The following is a 20,475-nucleotide window of genomic DNA, read 5'->3' as shown; positions in this document are numbered from 1 at the left end:
TCAGATCAGGGGTGCAGCAGCATCAGATCAGGGGTGCAGCAGCATCAGATCAGGGGTGCAGCAGCATCAGATCAGGTGTGCAGCAGCATCAGATCAGGTGTGCAGCAGCATCAGATCAGGTGTGCAGCAGCATCAATCAAGGGGTGACCATGTGTTCCCTTCTCAGTGTCTCTCACAGTGTCTCTTGCTCGGTGGGTGGTATGGTGGGGGTGTTGGTGGAGGGGGCAGAGGGACTGCAGGGGAGACTGGGGGTGGTGGGGGCGACTGCTGCAGAGGCTGAAGTGCGTGGCGGTGGAGGGAGGGGAGGAGTGGTGCAGGAATTGGCAGAGCCCCCGGTAGAGGGTGGTGGAGGGAGGCAGGGAGACCAGCCAGGCCAGTGGGGGAGTCCAGGAGGGGCTGGTTGTAGAAAAGAAAGCACACTGGTGATGAAGGTCTCGATGATTGTCTGGTAGGTCCCGCGTGCCGTCAGGGCGTCCATGGTGGTGGAGTCTGCCGCATCAGAGTGGGCCAGAAACAGATGGAACAATTCTCACTGGTCACAAGGTCTGTCTGCTCACGGGCTCACCCTGGGAAGATACAACACCAATACACTCCATCAACAACAGCTGACACAGCTACTAGTGTAATAACATATTAACAGGTTATAGAGCTACTTGATGAACATGTTACAAAACATGCAAATGGTTTCAGTCACAATGCAGTCAGGCCAAGGCATAGAATGGACAGTTAGCCAGTCTGATCTGCACTCACTTGTGTAAGTGGCTCATGACAAATCTGAAGACAGTCATAGTCTCTCTCTGGGGAACCTCCTCAGTACATCCTTCCATGGTGTACAGCCTCTGTTCCCTGTCGTTGATCTCTGCGCGCATCGCAACAACACACCACACACACACACACACACAACACACACACACACACACACACACACACACACACACACACACACACACACATCACACACACACACACAACACACACACACACGCACAGGAGGGAAGGGGTCAACACTATGACTCATATGTTATCAACACTGTTACTCCATCTGTTACTCCATATGCAGCACTACATACATACACTATATATACACGAGAGTATGTGGCCATCCCTTCAAATGATTGGATTCAGCTATTTCAGCCACACAGTCTCCATAGACAAACTTTTGGAAGTAGAATAGCCTTACTGAAGAGCTCAGTGACTTAGCACCGTCATATGTCATTTACAACAAGTCAGTTCGTCAAATTTCTGCCCTGCTAGAGCTGCCCCGGTCAACTGTAAGTGCTGTTATTGTGAAGTGGATATGTGTAGGAGCAGCAACTGTTTAGCCGCGAAATGGTAGGCCACACAAGCTCACAGAACGGGACCGCAGAGTGCTGAATCACCTAGCATGTAAAGATCATCTGTCCTCGGTTGCAACACTCACTACCGAGTTCCAAACTGCCCCTGGAAGCAACGTCTGCACAAGAACGGTTCGTCGGGAGCATGAAATGGGTTTCCATGGCCGAGCAGCAGCACACAAGCCTAAGATCACGCAATGCCAAGTGTCGGCTGGAGTGGTATAAAGCTCGACGCCATTAGACTCCGGAGCAGTAGAAATGCGTTCTCTGGAGTGATGAATCATGCTTCGCCATCTGACAGTCCGACCGACTAATCTGGGTTTGGCGGATGCCAGGGGAACGCTTCCTGCCCCAATATATAGTGCCAACTGTACACTTTGGTGGAGGAAGAATAATGGTCTGGGGCTGTTTATCATGGTTCAGGATAAGCCCCATAGTTCTACTGAAGGGAAATACAATGACATTCTGGTTTGTCGAGATCGGTGTGGAACAACTTGACTGGTCTGCACAGAGCCCTGATATCAACCCCATCGAACACCTTTGGGATGAATTGGAACGCAGACTGTGAGCCAGGCCTGATCGCGCAACATCAGTGTCCGACCTCAGTAATGCTCGTGGCTGAATGGAAGCATGTCCCCGCAGCAATGTTCCAACATCTAGTGGGAAGCCTTCCCAGAAGAGTGGAGGCTGTTACAGCAGCAGAGGGACCAACTCCATATTAATGCCCATGATTTTTAATGAGATGTTCAACAAGCAGGTGTCCACATACTTTTGGTCATGTAGTGTACATACCTACATACATATTAGTATATTGTGTACAGCTTTCTCGAGAACAAAAAACAGACAGTTGAAGTCGGAAGTTTACATACACTTAGGTTGGAGTCATTAAAACTCGTTTTTCAACCTCCACAAATTTCTTGTTAACAAACTATAGTTTGGCATGTTGGTTAGGACATCTACTTTGTGCATGACACAAGTAATCTTTCCAACAATTGTTTACAGGCAGATTATTTCACTGTATTACAATTTCAGTGGGTCAGAAGTTTACATACACTAAGTTGACTTAAACATCTTGGAAAATTCCATAAAATGATGTAATGGCTTTAGAAGCTTCTGATAGGCTAATTGACATAATTTGAGTCAGTTGGAGGTGTACCTGTGTACGTATTTCAAGGCCTACCTTCAAACTCAGTGCCTCTTTGCTTGACATCATGGGAAAATCAAAAGAAATCAGCCAAGACCTCAGAAAAAAAATTGCAGACCTCCACAAGTCTGGTTCATCCTTGGGAGCAATTTCCAAATGCCTGAAGGTACCACGTTCATCTGTACAAAAAAATAGTATGCAAGTATAAACACCATGGGACTACGCAGCCGTCATACTGCTCAGCAAAGAGACGCGTTCTGTCTCCTAGAGATGAACATACTGTGGTGCGAAAAGTGCAAATCAATTCCAGAACAACAGCAAAGGACCTTGTGAAGAGGCTGGAGAAAACAGGTACAAWTATATCTATATCCACAGTAAAACGAGTCCTATAGCGACATAACCTGAAAGGCCGCTCAGCAAGGAAGAAGCCACTGCTCCAAACCCGCCATAAAAAAGCCAGACTTCGGTTTGCAACTGCACATGGGGACAAAGTTCGTACTTTTTGGAGAAATGTCCTCTGGTCTGATGTAACAAAAAATAGAACTGTTTGGCCATAATGACCATCGTTATGTTTGGAGGAAAAAGGGAGATGCTTGCAAGCCGAAGAACACCATCCCAACCGTGAAGCACGGGGGTGGCAGCATCATGTTGTGCAGGAGGGACTGGTGAACTTCACAAAATAGATGGCATCATGACAGATGAAAATTATCTGGATATATTGAAGCAATATCTCAAGACATCAGTCAGGAAGTTAAAGCTTGGTCGCAAATGGGTCTTCCAAATGGACAATGACACCAAGCATACTTCCAAAGTTGTGGCAAAATGGCTTAAGGGCAACAAAGTCAAGGTATTGGAGTGGCCATCACAAAGCCCTGACCTCACTCCTATAGAAAATTTGTGGGCAGAACTGAAAAAGCGTGTGTGAGCAAGGGGGCCTACAAACCTGACTCAGTTACACCAGCTCTGCCAGGAGGAATGGGCCAAAATTCACCCAACTTATTGTGGGAAGCCTGTGGAAGGCTACCCGAAACGTTTGACCCAAGTTAAACAATTTAAAGGCAATGCTACCAAATACTAATTGAGTGTATGTAAACTTCTGACCGATTGGGAATGTGATGAAAGAAATAAAAGCTGAAATAAAATCACTTTCTACTATTATTCTGACATTTCACATTCTTAAAATAAAGTGGTGATCCTAACTGACCTAAGACAGGGAATTTTTACTAGGATTAAATGTCAGGAATTGTGAAAAACTGAGTTTAAATGTATTTGGCTAAGGTGTATGTAAACTTCCAACTTCAACTGTATATCCTCATCCCACCCCTCTATGAGAGGTCCTCCCCAAACCCTTAGCCTGTAATAACCTGATACTTTCACAATCACAAGAATATCTCACCCTGCTCCATGTTTTTCTGAACCCTCCAGAACCCCAGTACCCCCATCCAGAACCCCAGTACCCCCATACCTAACCCCAGCCAGCTCCATGTCTTACTGAACCAGAAAACCCCCTCATTAACCCCAGCCAGCTCCATGTCTTACTGAACCCTCCAGAACCACAAAACCACTCCTTAACCCCAACCAGTCCCGTGTCTTACTGAAGGCCTCGAGCAGCTCCACTTGCAGGATGCAGGGCACCAGAGGCTCTGGCAGCTCAGAGAAAAAGGCCTTCAGAGCCCCAGCCACCGTGTTGATGGCAAAGTCCTTCTCCACCAGGTCCAGCCCATGGTCTAGAGGGGGAGAGAGGTAGAGAGGGAGATAAAGAGGGAAGAAGAGACGTAAAGGAAAGTGAGATGTAGAAGAAGAAAAAAAAGAGGAGAGAGAGAGAGAAGAGGGAGGTGAGGGATAGAAGGGAAGGGGGAGAAAAATAGAGGGAGGAGAAGGAGAGGGGGGGGAAGAGAAAAGGATAGGGATAGTGTGTCAGAGGTAGTCACTTTGTCACTGTTCTAAATATATTTAGTTTACGTCATCATTTCCTCTGCAGCTCATGTGTCTATATATTGATTAGCCACATAACTAACCAGGGTTAGTCCAGGTACTGGGGACAGACAGTGTGGCGAGTACAGTCGATCCCTCTATGGGTCTGATACATTGTTTTAGACCAGACAGACATGACTAGGTACAGCAACTCACCCTGGTCAAACTGCCTCTGCATACTCTCCATCTCACACTTGTTCCCGCTCACCCTGTAGAGCCCCTCTGTGTTGAGACCTGCAGAGAGACAGAGATGGAAACCACCATCTGCATTATGTCATCAGCCATTTCCAGTAAAGTCAATGAGGACACTGCTGCAGTACAGTACAGGACACTGCTGCAGTACAGTACAGGACACTGCTGCAGTACAGCAGTTGATCATTGGCTACATTTGCTGTAGTGTAGTTAGTTCTTCTTGGCTTATTAAATGTAAATAGAAGAAAAATAACGCCCTCACCCAGAACGACTTAAAGTCATATTGAAATTACACAACCACATAATGTGAGTATTGTAAGGAAAAACAATCACAGTGCAACAATAAGACATTACACAGTTTAATCCTTCAGCAACACAGAATTACCTCAGAATTAACTTATTATCAATGAATAATATTCTTTGTATGTTTTGCACAGCATCCAAGTCAAATAACATAATGAATGAGACAAAAATACAGATGAACAAACACAGGGGAGAAGAGGAGAAAGAAATAAGTGACCCACCTGTGGTCTCAATAAAGCGGACACACTTGTCAATGAAGAGTGGGATAGGTCTGTCTGGGGACACCACGTTGACCAGGGGCACCCCGAAGTAGCTGCTCTCCAGGGGCTTGGGAATAGAGGGCCGAGGCTTTGGTCTGGTTTTCTGCAGAGAAACACAGAAATGTTGACATTGTTAATGACCACAGACGTCTACATTAGATTTTTGTACATTATGTCAAAACTATGTTTATTCAGCTGCAAGATTTGCCTTTATGTATTCAGCATCAGAATCAACAGCTGTCGTTTCAAGTGTTTCAGTAACTCTGAAATACAGGCTGCTTTCTTCTTAAAATTCCAACACACTTTGGAGTTTCACGTGAATAACTTACTTTCTATGAATAGCATATTAGCATGGAGGAAAAGTTTAGTAAAACAATCAAGCAATTACCCATCAAAAAAGTTTTCACAAGTAAAGAGATTACATGGAAAATCATATTAACCATTTTGTCGTTACTTAACCACGTTTATCGTATCAAAGCTGGCCAATTACCTACAATTGAAAGAGAATAGTCTTTCAAGCCTGAAAAGAATAGTGTTTATGCATTAGGAGTTAAGGGGAGACTACTAACTGAAGCAACACATACCTTGGCAGTTCGCCGCAGGCTCTTCAGAATGTTCCTCTTCTTGGGGTCCTCTCCCTCCTCGTTGATGATGTCTCCTTTCAGGGTTCCGAACTCATCCTCCTTGGTTTTTGGCAGAGCCCCCATCTCGTCGTCGCTGCCAATGAAGCTGGTGCGGAAGCTGCTGAACTTACCCAGGCGTTTAGAGCGGTCGCGGTAGAGCCGTGGCTTTACCCCCGCCGCCGAGAACTTCCTGCGGCGCTCCAGGGAGCTGCTGTCCGCCTCACTGTCTGAGCCGTTCCCGTTGGCGTGCATCCGATTGGCATTGCGGATGGTAATAATCTTGCCCTGCGTGCTGTCATGGGGCACAGAGTAGATGATCTCCTCGTTGCTGGGCCGGGGCTTGGACACAGCATCCATGGGCTCTGCATAGTCCGAGGGGTCGTAACCTCCGTCCCCACCTGGCACCCATGTCACAGCAGAGGGCAGGGAGCGACGGTGGCCCATGGTGTCTGTGTTGTAGGGGTTTCTGCCCACCTTCCGGAAGTCAAAGGTCACAGAGGGCTTGGGTCTCACCTGGGGCGTGGCTTTGCTATTGAGCTTGTTCTCAAAGGAGCTGATGTCAGAGATGACAGAGACATCGCTGGAGTCCAGGTCAGGCAGGTTGAAGCTCCCCCCATGGGAGGTGAGTGTGCCGTCGTAGTAAGGTGGGGAGGGCTCCACGTCATCCATGTCAGAGTCTAGGAACATGGTGCCGGGGCTGGGTGAGCTACAGCGAGGGGAGTAGGCAGTCTCGTTAATGCAGGCCTCAGCCACGTTATCATACATGTGAGTGGCCTCCACGATGTTGCGTTTCTCCACCACCTCCATCAGGAAGGGATGAAACATCTCYATCCTGTGCAGGCCACCCACCACCCCTCCTGACCCACACACCACACTGTTGAACCTGCCCTCTATCTCTTGGGCCAGCTCCTCTCCCTGGACCAGCTGCTCTCTGGCAGACTCACTTTCTGTGAGCTCTACCTGGCTCTCCCCCACAGCCAGCAGCTGAACAGGAATGATGTCCTGGACCTCACATAGGAAGGCACACAGGGTTTCCAGAGAGGCCTTGCGGCGGGCTGAGTACACAGCGATGTAGCCGTGCACTAATCTGCTCTTCCTCAGGGAGAAGGAGGCATGGTAGGAAAGGAGGGAGAGCTCAATCACCTGTTTGTGAGGTCCCACTGTCTGCTCCAGTATCACCGAGGTTCCACTGTTGGATGTTGGCCTGCAGTGCTGAGGCAGTAGGAAGGGAGAGAGGAGCTGTTCCACGTCATAGTTGTCTCCACACATCAAGCACATGACGATGCGGATGTCTGCCTCTGGGCTGGGCTGGTGAGGAGAGTCTCTGGGACCTGGAGGTTGAGGGGGCAGAGGTGGGGAGCTGCTACTGAAAGATGAGCTCCTTCTACAGTCCAGAAGACCTCTCAATACTTGGTTGATCTGACTCTCATTCACATTGTGCCCATAGCCCACACCAGGGGAGGCTGGGTCGAGGAAGCTACACTGCAGTCTCCTTGCTACCTGCTGTCCCTGTGTTATCAGACCTAAAGCAGTTTCTCCCCCAATAWCTGCATAGGTCCCTACACCCCTTTTAGTAACCAAGAGCAGAGATGTTAAAAGCTGAGCTATATGGCTGTCCCTTCTACCGATTGTTGACTCCCGCAACCTTTCAATGCTTTCTACGACGTAGGTTAGGGACTCTTTTGAGTTGTACAAACACAGGCACCCATGGGGTGTGAAGGTGGGAGTGTGGAAGGAGTTAACAGAAAGTCGTACATTGCCCTCGATAGGTCGTAGGGTGAGCTCATACATCTTCCCATCCAACACATACCGGTCGTCATTGGTACAGAGAGCTCTGATCTCATTGGCAAACTCCCTAGCCAGTCCGTCTTTGCCCAATATCACAAGGTTGATTCGGTCCGCTTTAATATCCCCAAAATAAGACTTCACGTTGAAGAATGGGTAGCATGTTGGGAAACGTGAGGCCAGGAGTTGCTCTATCTTGAAGTCTCCACACTGTGGGCTGCTGGGACAGGTCTCCTTGGTGGGGTGGTAGACAAAGTGAATATGCTTCAACACCAGAGCATCTCTCTCAGCTGGAAGCTTCTGCAGGGCTTTGAACCGCTGCTCCTCCCCTAAAACCTCCTGGATGGCCCCCATCTTCTCCTTGCTGGGCTTTGCRTCCACCTCCAGCTCATAGAAGAGCTCGGAGTACTCCAGCAGAAGCTCCTGGAAGTCCTCTTTAGCGTGGCCGATGATCTCTTTCTGGTGGCGGTTGTAGAGGTCCAGGTACTCTGATTCCTCCAACCATTGGTAGAAGTCTTCATTCATGATGAAGCTGCGGGCCTCTTCCCAGGGCTTGCCAGGCGTGACAAAGGGAGAACAGGCCAACTTGTGCTTGAACTCCTGCCTCATCTCAGCCCGCTTGCACTCATTTCTCAGGTGCTCCAGGTGGGCGTCGAAAATGTCCTCGGCTGGTAACGTCTCCAGCAGGTCTGAGGGGATGCGCTCATCCTCCATGTTGTCTATGTGAGACGTGTCCTCCCATGGAGAGTCCTCCAGAACTACAAACCAGTGGGMAAAGTGCTGCTTGGACTCCAGGACCTTCTGAACCCCAGACCAGCTCAGCTGGTCGATCTCATCCAGGTCAGGCACCAGGGAGCTAAGTGCTAGAGGAAGAGTGCTCAGATAGATTTTCCGACGTCTCTCAATGTGCTCCTGTTTCAGACGGTACACAWGCTGCTGGAAGAGCTTYTTGCATTTYGCTGTACCCTCYAGAAAGACGTATTCWTTGAACTCTGAAGMRSTGTGCATGCGTCKGCTGGTGTTAAGCCAGGTCTCGTTGTGGTTCTTCACTAYGCGGTTGACTAGCCATTCGTATCGGTCTTTAGCCARGGCTATCTGCTGACTCTGGAGCTTGAGGGCCTCAAAGTAAGGAATGATCTTGGGCTTGCCCCTGCTCTTATCAATGAGTTGCACCAAAGYAAKGAARGCTAGGTCAACATTGATGTTAGAGCGTGCAGAWGTCTCCACTACTGGAAGACTCTTTTTAGTGATGGCAAAGGTGTGAGAATCTTTGATGTAGCGTTCAACCCCCTCATCACACTTGGTTAAGACCAGCACAATGGGCTTCTTTGTTTTGCTCAGMTGACCRTAAAGRTTTGTGACAAACTTCAACTGGTCGTCAAAGTTGCGGTTCATCCCCCTACTGACGTCCAYACAGAGCAYGAACCCGTCAGCCTGTATCTTGCCCTCAGGCATCTGCTTCTGCTCAAAGTCCTGCTCCAGCCCCAGCTGGTCCGTGCAGAAGTACATCAGCTTCTCTGCAGAGGCCAGCTTGGTGGAGGCCGCCCTCTTGATATAGGGCTGCATGGCAGTGCTGCGGTGTGGCTGGAACGTCTGGTCATCAATGAACTCKGTCTGCTCCACCACATGCATCYTGCACTCCGGCCCCTCCTCCACCACCCGCCCCACCTCCCCCCAGAACAGGAARTGGTCATTGTTAACCACTCTRCCCCCRAAGTCRCTGGTGCTCAGCACTGACGTGTGGTCCAGATAGAAGTCATCAGCACTGGGGCGCACAAAGCGGTTACACAGGCAGGACTTACCCACTCCACACTGGCCCTTCTCTTTCTCAGTCCCTGACAAACCCACCACAATAAGGTTGTATGTGGGTGACTTAACATCGTGCTTTTTCGCCATCATTATCATCAGCTGACACTCATCCTGCCATAATCAGGCACTCGATCAGAGAGTACACTTGGACGTGTGTCCATAAAGTGGCATTGGGGATGGGACCAGCACAATGGGCTTCTTTGAGTTTAGTTGCCGTTTCCTCTAGTGTGGTACATGTTCTATCAACAACAGTGCAGGGGTGTAGCAAAGACAGAGGCTTCTCTCAGTCATTCCTAATGTAGCTATGACCCTGCCAGACAAAATAAAAGAGCACAAAAATAAGAATTAGCTAAACCAAATCTTACATTTATGTTAAAAAAGAACAAATATTAGTTTGAGCAAAGTTAACCTAATTKCTGCTCTCATCAAAAAAAAAAGAACAGTCAAACACCTTCACAAAGTGGTTAAAAGAAGACAACACTAAGAATAATTTCCCTTCAACTTAATAAGAGAACAGTGAGTAGGGACATTCATTTCTAATCTCATCTCAAATAGAACAGCAAATGAGATATACAAAGAAAAAAACTCAATATTCCCTGCAAATAAAGTGAGACCTAAAATACAAATACAGTGCCTTCAGAAAGTATTCATACCCCTTGACTTATTCCACATTGTTGTGTTAGACTGAATTTAAAATGTATTAAATAGATTTTCTTTCCCCCAAACTCATCTACATACAATACCCCATAAYGACAGGTTTTTATAAATTTGTGCAAATTTATTGAAAATTAAATACAGAAATAACTACTTTACGTATTCACAAATAGAATCATATTTGGCAGTGAATACAGCTGTGAGTCTTTCTGGATAAGCCTCTAAGAGCTTTGCACACCTGGATTGTACAATATTAGCACATTATTTTTCGAGCTCTGTCAAGTTGGTTGTTGATCATTGCTAGACAGCCATCTTAACGTATATTTTCAAGACAATTTACAGTACCAGTCAAAAGTTTGGACACGCGTACTCATTCAAGTTTCTATTTTTACTATTTTCTACATTGTAGAATAATAGTGAAGACAATCTATGAAAAACACATGGAATCATGTAGTAGCCCCCCAACAAAAGTGTTAATCAAGTCAAAATATATTTKATATTCTTCAAAGTAGCCACCCTTTGCCTTGATGACAGCTTTGCACACTCTTGGCAATCTCTCAACCAGCTTCACTTGAAAGGCTTTTCCAAAAGTCTTGAAGGAGTTCCCACATATGCTGAGCACTTGTTGGCTGCTTTTCCGTCACTCTGTGGTCCAACTCATCCCAAACCATCTCAATTGGGTTGAGGTCGGGGGACATTGGAGGCCAGGTCATCTGATGCACCACTCCATCACTCTCCTTCTTGGTAAAATAACCCTTACACAGCCTGGAGGTGTGTTGGGTCATTGTCCTGTTGAAAAACAAATGATAGTGGGACTAAGCGCAAACCAGATAGGATGGCATATCGCTGCAGAAAGCTGTGGTAGCCATGCTGGTTAAGTGTGCCTTGAATTCTAAATAAATCACTGAGTGTCACCAGAAAAGAACCCCCACACATCACACCTCCTCCTCCATGGTTCACGGTGGGAACCACACATGTGGAGATCCGTTCACCTACTCTTGCTCTCACAAAGACATGGCAGTTGGAACCAAAAATCTCACATTTTTGGTTTTGGACTACAGAAAAATTTTGGACTACAGACAAAAGGACAGATTTCCACCGGTCTAATGTCCTTTGCTCGTGTTTCTTGGCCCAAGCAAGTCTTCTTCTTATTGGTGTCCTTTAGTAGTGAAGACCTGATTCACGCAGTCTCCTCTGAACAGTTGATGTTTAGATGTGTCTGTTACTTGAACTCTGTGAAGCATTTATTTGGGCTGCAATTTCTGAGGCTGGTAACTCTAATGAATATATCCTCTACAGTAGAGGTAACTCTGGGTCTTCCTTTCCTGTGGCGGTCCTCATGAGAGCCAGTTTCATCATAGCGCTTGATGGTTTTTGCGACTGCACTTGAAGAAACTTTCAAAGTTCTTGACTTTTCCCGGATTGATTGACCTTCATGTCTTAAAGTAATGATGGTCTGTCGCTACTCTTTGCTTATTTGAGCTGTTCTTGCCATAATATGCACTTGGTCTTTTACCAAATAGGGCTATCTTCTGTATACCACCCCTACCTTGTCAAAACACAACTGATTGGCTCAAACGCATTAAGAATGAAAGACATTCCACAAATTAACTTTTACCAAGTCACACCTGTTAATTGAAATCCATTCCAGGTGACTACCTCATGAAGCTGGTTGAGAGAATGCCAAGAGTGTGCAAAGCTGTTATCAATGCAAAGGGTGGCTACTTTGAAGAATCTCAAATATATTTGGATTTGTTTAACACTTTTTTGGTTACTACATGATTCCATGTGTGTTATTTTATAGTTTGTATTCACTATTATTCTACAATGTAGAAAATAGTAAAAATAAAGAAAAMCCCTTGAATGAGTAGGTGTGTCCAAACTTTTGACTGGTACTGTATTACAAATACAAAACTGAAATATCACATTTACATAAGTATTCTGACCCTTTACTCAATAATTTCCTGAAGCACCTTTGGCAGCAATTACAGCATCGAGTCTTCTTGGTTATGATGCTACAACATTTGCACACCTGTATTTGGGGAGTTTCTCTCATTCTTCTCTGCAGATTCTCTTAAACTCTGTCAGGTTGAATGGGGAGCGTTGCTGCACAGATATTTTCAGGTCTTTCCAGAGCTGTTCGATCGGGTTCAAGTCCGGGGCTCTGGCTGGGCCACTCAAGGACATTCAGAGACTTGTTCCGAAGCCACTCCTGCGTTGCCTTGACTGTATGCCTAGGGTCGTTGTCCTGTTGGAAGGTGAACCTTCACCCCAGTCTGAGGTCTGAAGCAGGTTTTCATCAAGGATCTTTCTGTACTTTGCTCCGTTCATCTTTCCCTCGATCCTGAAAAACAGCCTTACAGCATGATGCTACAACCACCATGCTTCACYGTCGGGATGGTGCCGTGCTTCCTGTAGGCACTGTATGTTGAGGGGGTATGTAGTAAAACTAGATTTAATTTTCTTTCCTTGCCTTGTATGAGAGGTGTCACCTGAAAGGATTCTACATGGGACTGGAGTCACACCATTCTGACCGCTCAGCCATGGGTCCACATTATTTACCTCAATGACAAGTGTATCGCATATAGGCTACTGACAAGCCCACAAAAGGATCACAACAACTACAATACATGTGATGGAGATAATGGCGCTGCATTGGAAAGTGGACATTTTAAGGCAACATAACTTGTTTAGTCTGGCCAAGAGAATATAGAACCATTATAGTATAGTTCCTTCAATACTTACAGTACACCATTGCACTATTTTGTGTATTGTTTTTTTCCCCCACTGATCTTAACTTTTTTTGTACATAATGTTTCCGCCATCATTTCCTATGACCGAAAAAAGCTTTTGGACATTAGAACAGCTATCACTAACCTCGATTTGGACGAGGCCTTCTACTTCAATGAGATGGAGGCGAAATACATTAAGACTGTAATATACTATACTTCTCTGAGTCATGGCTGAACAAGGACAATATACATCTAGCTGGTTTTTCTATGCGTCGGCAGGACAGAAGGGCAGAGCCCGGTAAGATCTCTTTGTTAACAACAGCTGGTGAGCAATCTATAATATTAAGGAAGTCTCGAGGTTTAGAATACCTCATGATAAGCTGCAGACCATACTATTTACCATACTATAGCTGTCTATTTACCACCACAAACTGATGCTGGCACTAAGACCACACTCAACAAGCTGTATAGGGCCATAAGCAAATAAGAAAATGCTCTTCCAGAGGCGGCACATCCAATGGCCAATGATTTGAATGCAGGAAAACTGAAATCCATTTTACCTCATTTCTGCCAGCATGTCACCTGTTTAACTAGAGAAGAAAAAAAACACTCTAGATGACCTTTCCTCCACACACAGAGACATACAAAGCTCTCCCTCCATTTGGCAAATCTGATCATAACTCTATCCTCCGGATTCCTGCTTACGAGCAAAAACTCAAACAGGAAGTATCAGTGACACGCTCAATACGGAAGTGGTCCGATGAAGCGGATGCTTCACTAGCACAGACTGGAATATGTTCCGGGATTTATCCGATGGCATTGAGGAGTTTACCACATTGGTCACTGGCTTCATTAATAGGTGCATCGACGACGTCATCCCCACAGTGGCCGTGTGTACATATCCCAACCAGAAGCCATGGATTACAGGCAATATTCGCACTGAGCTAAAGGCTCGAGCTGCCGCTTTCAAGGAGCGGGACTCTAATCCGGACGCTTATGAGAAATCCCGCTACGCACTACAATGAACCATCAAACAGGCAAAGCATCAATACAGGAATAAGATCGAATCCTACTACACTGGCTCCGACCTCTTGTATTATTTATATCTTAATGTTTTTGCACTGACTCTTGAACTAGGTCTATGCACGCTCACTATACTCCATCAACACACACTATACTGACACTCCAACACACACACAAGCATATTGACGCCACACACGCTGCTGCTACTCTGTTTGTTATATATCCTGATTGCCTGGTCACTTTTACCCCTACCTACATGTACATACTGAATTACCTCAACTACCTCATACCCTTGCACATTGACTCAGTACTGGTACTCCTTGTATATAGCCTCGTTGTTATTTTGTTACCATTTTTATTGAGCAAATCTTTCTTACTTTTTAACTCTATTGTTGGGAATTGGCTCGTAAGTAAGCATTTCACAGTACAGTCTACACCTGTTGTATTCGGCGCATGTGACCAATAAAACGTGATTTGATGTTGGTCTTGTCAAGTGAATCAAAATCAGGGTTACAATACCCTATAGCCAGCTTGGGATTGAATCATTAACCTGCTAGTAAGTAGTCTGGTTCCCTAGCCATAAAGGTCTATTGTACTTCTGCCCAGAGCTATCTTCATTTTGGCACTTTTTCACACTACTCATGACTTGGCAGGTTTCGTAGTGTGAGCAGGGAGGGGAGTGGAGGAAGAGGAGAAGCACTCTTCACACTAATTGGAATCCCACCCTACCTATTGCTAGCCAAGACCATTGAAGGGATGGATGGTCTCGGTGTCCCTCATAACTATGCAGATAAGTCATCCATCTCGAGGGTGGCCAAGGACCACTTCGGACAAAGAGCTGGGCAGTGGTGTTGGTTTCCTTGCCAACCGGGACCTTTAGTGGTCACTATTAAGTAGAAATGCTCTCAATTAAGGCCTTGATCATGGATGAATGACAAACATTTACAGTGCATTAGGAAAGTATTCAGACCCCTTGACTTTTTCCACTTTGTTACGTTACAGCCTTATTCTAAAATTGATTAAATAAAAATCCTCATCTATATACACATTATACACCATATGACAGTGAAAACAGGTTTTAATTATTATTATGATTATTTTTTACAAATGTATAAAAAAACAGAAATACCTTAAGTATTCAGACCCTTTACTATGAGACTCGAAATTGAGCTCAGGTGCATCCTGTTTCCATTGATCATCCTTGAGATGTTTCTACAACTTGATTGGAGTCCACCTGTGGTAAGTAGCCTAGTGGTTAGAGCATTGGGCCAGTAACCGAAAGGTTGCTAGATCGAATCCCCGAGCTGACAAGGTAAAAATCTGTTGTTCTGCCCCTGAACAAGGCAGTTAACCCACTGTTCCTAGGCCATCATTGTCAATAAGAATTTGTTCTTAACCGACTTGCCTAGTTAAATAAAACATTTAATTAATAAAAAATTCAAATTGGACATTTTTAGAAAGGCACAGGCCTGTCTATATAAGGTCCCACAGTTGACACTGCATGTCAGAGCAAAAACCAAGCCACGAGGTCGAAGGAATTGTCCTTAGAGCTCAGAGACAGGATTGTGAGGGTGCACAGATCTGGTGAAGGGTACCAAAAAATGTCTGCAGCATTAAAAAGGTGGCCTCCATCATTCTTAAATGGAAGAAGTTTGGAACCACCAAGACTCTTCCTAGAGTTGGCCACCCGGCCAAACTGAGCAATCAGGGGAGAAGGGCCTTGGTCATGGAGGTGACCAAGAAGCCGATGGTCACTCTGATAGAGCTACAGAGTTCCTCTGTGGAGATGGGAGAACCTTCCAGAAGGACAACTGTATCTGCAGCACTCCACCAATCAGACCTTTATGGTAGAGTGGCCAGACAGAAGCCACTCCTCAGTAAAAGGCACATGACAGGCTGCTTGGAGTTTGCCAGAAGGCACCTAAAGACTCAGACCATGAGAAACAAGATTCTCTGGTCTGATGAAACAAAGATGGAACTCTTTGGCGTGAATGCCAAGCTTCACATCTGGAGGAAACCTGGCAACATCCCTACGGTGAAGCATGGTGGTGGCAGCATCATGCTGTGGRGATGTTTTTCAGCAGCAGCGCTCAGGACCTCAGACAGGGGTGAAGGTTCACCTTCCAACAGAACAACAACCCTAAACACACAGCCAAGACAGGAGTGGCTTCGGAACAAGTCTCTGAACATCCTTGAGTGGCCTAGCCAGAGCCCGGACTTGAAAATCTTCTCTGGAGAGACCTGAGTAAATKAATTACAGATTTCTTGAGTTATCTTAGATTAATTCTGACTATTTTGAGGAAGTGAACAGTCGTGGCCAAAAGATTTGAGAATGACACAAATATAAATTTTCACAAAGTCTGCTGCCTCTGTGTCTTTAGATATTTTTGTCAGATGTTACTATGGAATACTGAAGTATAAATACAAGCATTTCATACGTGTCAAAGGCTTTTATTGACAATGACATGAAGTTGATGCAAAGAGTCAATATTTGCAGTGTTGACCCTTTTTCAAGACCTCAGCAATCCACCCTGGCATGCTGTCAATTAACTTCTGTGCCACATCCTGACTGATGGCAGCCCATTCTTGCATAATCAATGCTTGGAGTTTGTGGGTTTTTGTTTGTCCACCCCCTTCTTGAGGATTGACCACAAGTTCTATATGGGATTAAAGTCTGGGGAGTTTCCTGGCCATGGACCCAAAATATCGATGTTTTGTTCCCCRAGCCATTTAGTTATCACTTTTGCTTTATGGCAAGGTGCTCCATCATGCTGGAAAAGGCATTGTTCGTCACCAAACTGTTCCTGGATGGTTGGGAGAAGTTGCTCTCGGAGGATGTGTTAGTACCATTCTTTATTCATGGCTGTGTTCTTAGGCAAAATTGTGAGTGAGCCCACTCCCTTGGCTGAGAAGCAACCCCACACATGAATGGTAACAGGATGCTTTACTGTTGGCATGACACAGGACTGATGGTAGCGCTCACCTTGTCTTCTCCGGACAAGCTTTTTTCCGGATGCCCCAGACAATCGGAAAGGGGATTCAGCAGAGAAAATGACTTTACTCCAGTCCTCAGCAGTCCAATCCCTGTACCTTTTGCAGATTATCAGTCTGTCCCTGATGTTTTTCCTGGAGAGAAATGGCTTCTTTGCTGCCCTTCTTGACACCAGGCCATCCTCCAATAGTCTTCGCCTCACTGTGCGTGCAGATGCACTCACACCTGCCTGCTGCCATTCCTGAACAAGCTCTGTACTGGTGGTGCCCCGATCCCGCAGCTGAATCAACTTTAGGAGACGGTCCTGGCGCTTGCTGGACTTTCTTGGGCGCCCTGAAGCCTTCTTCACAACAATTGAACCGCTCTCCTTGAAGTTCTTGATGATCCGATAAATGGTTGATTTAGGTGCAATCTTACTGGCAGCAATATCCTTGCCTGTGAAGCCCTTTTTGTGCAAAGCAATGATGATGGCACGTGTTTCCTTGCAGGTAACCATGGTTGACAGAGGAAGAACAATGATTCCAAGCACCACACTCCTTTTGAAGCTTCCAGTCTGTTATTCGAACTCAATCAGCATGACAGAGTGATCTCCAGCCTTGTCCTCGTCAACACTCACACCTGTGTTAACGAGATAATCACTGACATGTCAGCTGGTCCTTTTGTGGCAGGGCTGAAATGCAGTGGAAATGTTTTTGGGCGATTCAGTTAATTTGCATGGCAAAGAGGGACTTTGCAATTAACTACAAATCATCTGATCACTCCTCATAACATTCTGGAGTATATGCAAATTGCCATCATACAAACTGAGGCAGCAGACTTTGTGAAAATGTATATTTGTGTCACTCTCAAAACTTTTGGCCACGATTGTATACTGGCTATGGCATCTCAAAATGGACAAACAAGACAATATCCACTTTTTTCAAGCGAATGTCTTTTAAGGGTGTATGCGAGCACTCGTTCGGTTCGCCTAGCCAACATTGGCTAGCCGCCAGCTCAATTAAGAGGTTCTGAAGCATGCTGACGCCTTTAGAATCAGGTAAGTTGGGGTAATATTGTTTGTCAAGTTGCCAAGCAGTATATTTTATACACAGAGGATGGGGCCATACTGGAGATGCTCCATAACTTGCACAAACAGGAAAAGCAAAGTATGAGACTTAGTCTCTTTTACAAATCGAGAGTGAAATACACACTAATCTCTAACATGTAGGCTCAGCATTCCCTAACAGTCCCATTGCAAGTCAGAATGTTGAACAAAGTTAATTTCAATTTACTTTACCTGACAATTTTGCCCCCATGTCAAAGGTAATCTGAGACAAAATATCCACAGGGAAGCGTTATCAACCAAACCTTCAGTACGCTGGTCTGTATATTGTTTTTTTGCACYCTACAAACACTTGCACAATATGGCTGAGCCTAACCGAACCACAGACCGAACGTTGTCCCACGTAATCATATGGCAAATTCCACAAACACTTCCAGCTGATTGAGAGGAAACGCGCTTCGGTCGACTATGTTTGACTATTGTTCGGATTATTGTGCATAATGTTCAATGCGTCAGGAGATTGAAAATACAAGCGAGAGAAATTAGGGTAAACGACACTTTCCTGTGGATACCCCATCTCCACCTCCTACTGTCAAAAGGACCAACACCACAGAAAACCGATAGAGTAAATATAATTTTATTCAACATTATGGCTTGTAGATTGTCTTTTTAGGCAGACTTCTTTCAGATTGTTACCATGGTTACCCCATGGATATTCATACTGATGTTTAGGCAAAAGGATGCTCAAAGTACAACCAGAAAACAACCACACTGTATTATTGTGATACAATCACTCATGTAAATAGAAACATATACATACTGTGTGTGTGTGTGTGTGTGTGTGTGTGTGTGTGTGTGTACTGTTTCAATATTGAAATGAAATGTGTTAACATAGGCTACTGCCATTCAATTAAACGTTATTATTGTTTACAAAATTCGGCATCTCATATTCTAAACATATAGAAAATTCAAACCATTCAAACCATGTCTACATTCCCCAGCAAAGGCACAGTAGGAAGTCAATTGCGCTCAGCTGAGCTAGGCCTGACAGACAACCAGATTGAACAGGCAAATTCTTTGGAAGTGAAAACAAGCAAGTCACTATCCTACCCTGTGATTGTAAAGATACATCGCTTTCTAAATTCAGTAGAACACACATACTTGCGTCATATTGTTCAAAATCGTCAATATAGCGGGTTACAACTCCATATGCATATTGTAATGGATTAGCAAAGGTTTTGGAATGAATGTTCATGGAAAGGACTGGCCACACCAGGCCTCTTGTCCACAGAATAAACTGCCGACTCGTAACTAAAACACATTTACCTCGTATTTCCGAATCCACTTGGACTTTTTTAAATCACCAGTTTCACTCAGATACATTTGTAACAGACAATTGTTACAATTGTGGGTAAATTGATCATGAGAATGTCTACCTCGAACACTGGTTTCAATCCGTGTTTCAGATTAAAATGGGGAGAAAGTGAATACATACCATCGCATTCTCCCTGCATCCGTCAGGTCAGCGCTTGCCGCAGCCCTGGTCGCCTGATATGCATGGACATAAGAAACAAAAATAACGTGGCTCTCCTGATTCCCAGACAGAACTAAGTAGGTTATTATTGTTTGCTTACATATTAATTGTAAATCTACATCTCGATGGTTTTCTAATCCATTGATCTGTTCGTCTTTTTGTGATAATAAAACTACAAAGGTAAAAACATATTTTTTTCTTTTTCTCTCCTTGTTAAAAATGAAAGTCGTATAAAAGCTTGTTTCGCCGTCTTCTCCTTGCTTCACCACGTTGCTTTTGACGAATTATTATGTCCATTGTTGTGGCAACATTATACTRGATCGATCATGCACGGGACACCGGTCGAGTTTGCTGCACTTCCTGTACAATGTTTCTTCTAAACAGCCCTAATGCAACAAATTGGTAACGTCCTTATCAATTTAACAAGAGATGGCTTGTGTGAAAGTGTTTTTTTTCCAGCTTCCCAATAATGGCGACGGCCCTTCTCCCAGAGCTAATTCTCTTCTCCTTTTCTCTGAAAAAAAAGCAGCTACGGAGACAGACGCGGAGGAGACTCGCCCAGCGGCGCGCACACACAACTGCAGCACGTACAGTATTTACAAAGGCGAGACGCTGCTGTCATGCCGACACGCGTAATCGCCATCACTGTTATAAATATGACTTTAGCCAACATATGTCAAGCTCCCATAAATTAAATTGGCTTTGGTATCTCTGTGTCAAGACCACTTAGGCTGCATTCATGCTTTTCTCTATTGGCATCACCTGCTTTAGTAGGCCATATATATTTGTCTTATACTATTAATATTGCGTCCTACTCTAAATTCACCCAATGCATCATAGTAGGCGTAATATTTTTTTTAATGATTATTAGGCTAATCTATGAAAGGCCATTCCACCACAATTTTTTGGGTCGATACTTACTCTACATTTGTAGATACTTAACTAAAAATGTCGAGATACTATATAAACATTTCGAGATCCTATCCTAAACATTTGAGCATTACTTTTGTGAGATAATTGTTTTTTGTTGTTGTTTTTTTTACAGCTTTAGGTAGGTTAGAGAAGCCTATGCAC

The 20,475-nt window shown here is 45.0% G+C and overlaps 1 protein-coding gene across 1 annotated transcript; it reads right to left on the bottom strand.

Moving 5' to 3' along the window:
* Positions 1-411: 411 nt before the first annotated feature.
* LOC111950539 (rho GTPase-activating protein 35) lies at positions 412-19,886 on the bottom strand. The gene is made up of 7 exons (XM_070434490.1): positions 19,363-19,886; positions 5,792-9,734; positions 5,169-5,310; positions 4,609-4,686; positions 4,074-4,205; positions 751-859; positions 412-566 (listed from the first exon to the last, which is right to left on the bottom strand). The coding sequence occupies exons 2-7, from the start codon at positions 9,518-9,520 to the stop codon at positions 554-556; spliced, it is 4,203 nt and encodes a 1,400-aa protein (XP_070290591.1). The 5' UTR covers positions 9,521-9,734; positions 19,363-19,886; the 3' UTR covers positions 412-553.
* Positions 19,887-20,475: the final 589 nt, after the last annotated feature.

Source organism: Salvelinus sp. IW2-2015, linkage group LG23 (genome assembly GCF_002910315.2).
Source record: "Salvelinus sp. IW2-2015 linkage group LG23, ASM291031v2, whole genome shotgun sequence".
In the NCBI taxonomy this organism is placed as follows: domain Eukaryota; kingdom Metazoa; phylum Chordata; class Actinopteri; order Salmoniformes; family Salmonidae; genus Salvelinus; species Salvelinus sp. IW2-2015.
Note: the sequence above shows the minus strand (reverse complement) of the source record. Positions and strands in the feature narration are given on the sequence as shown.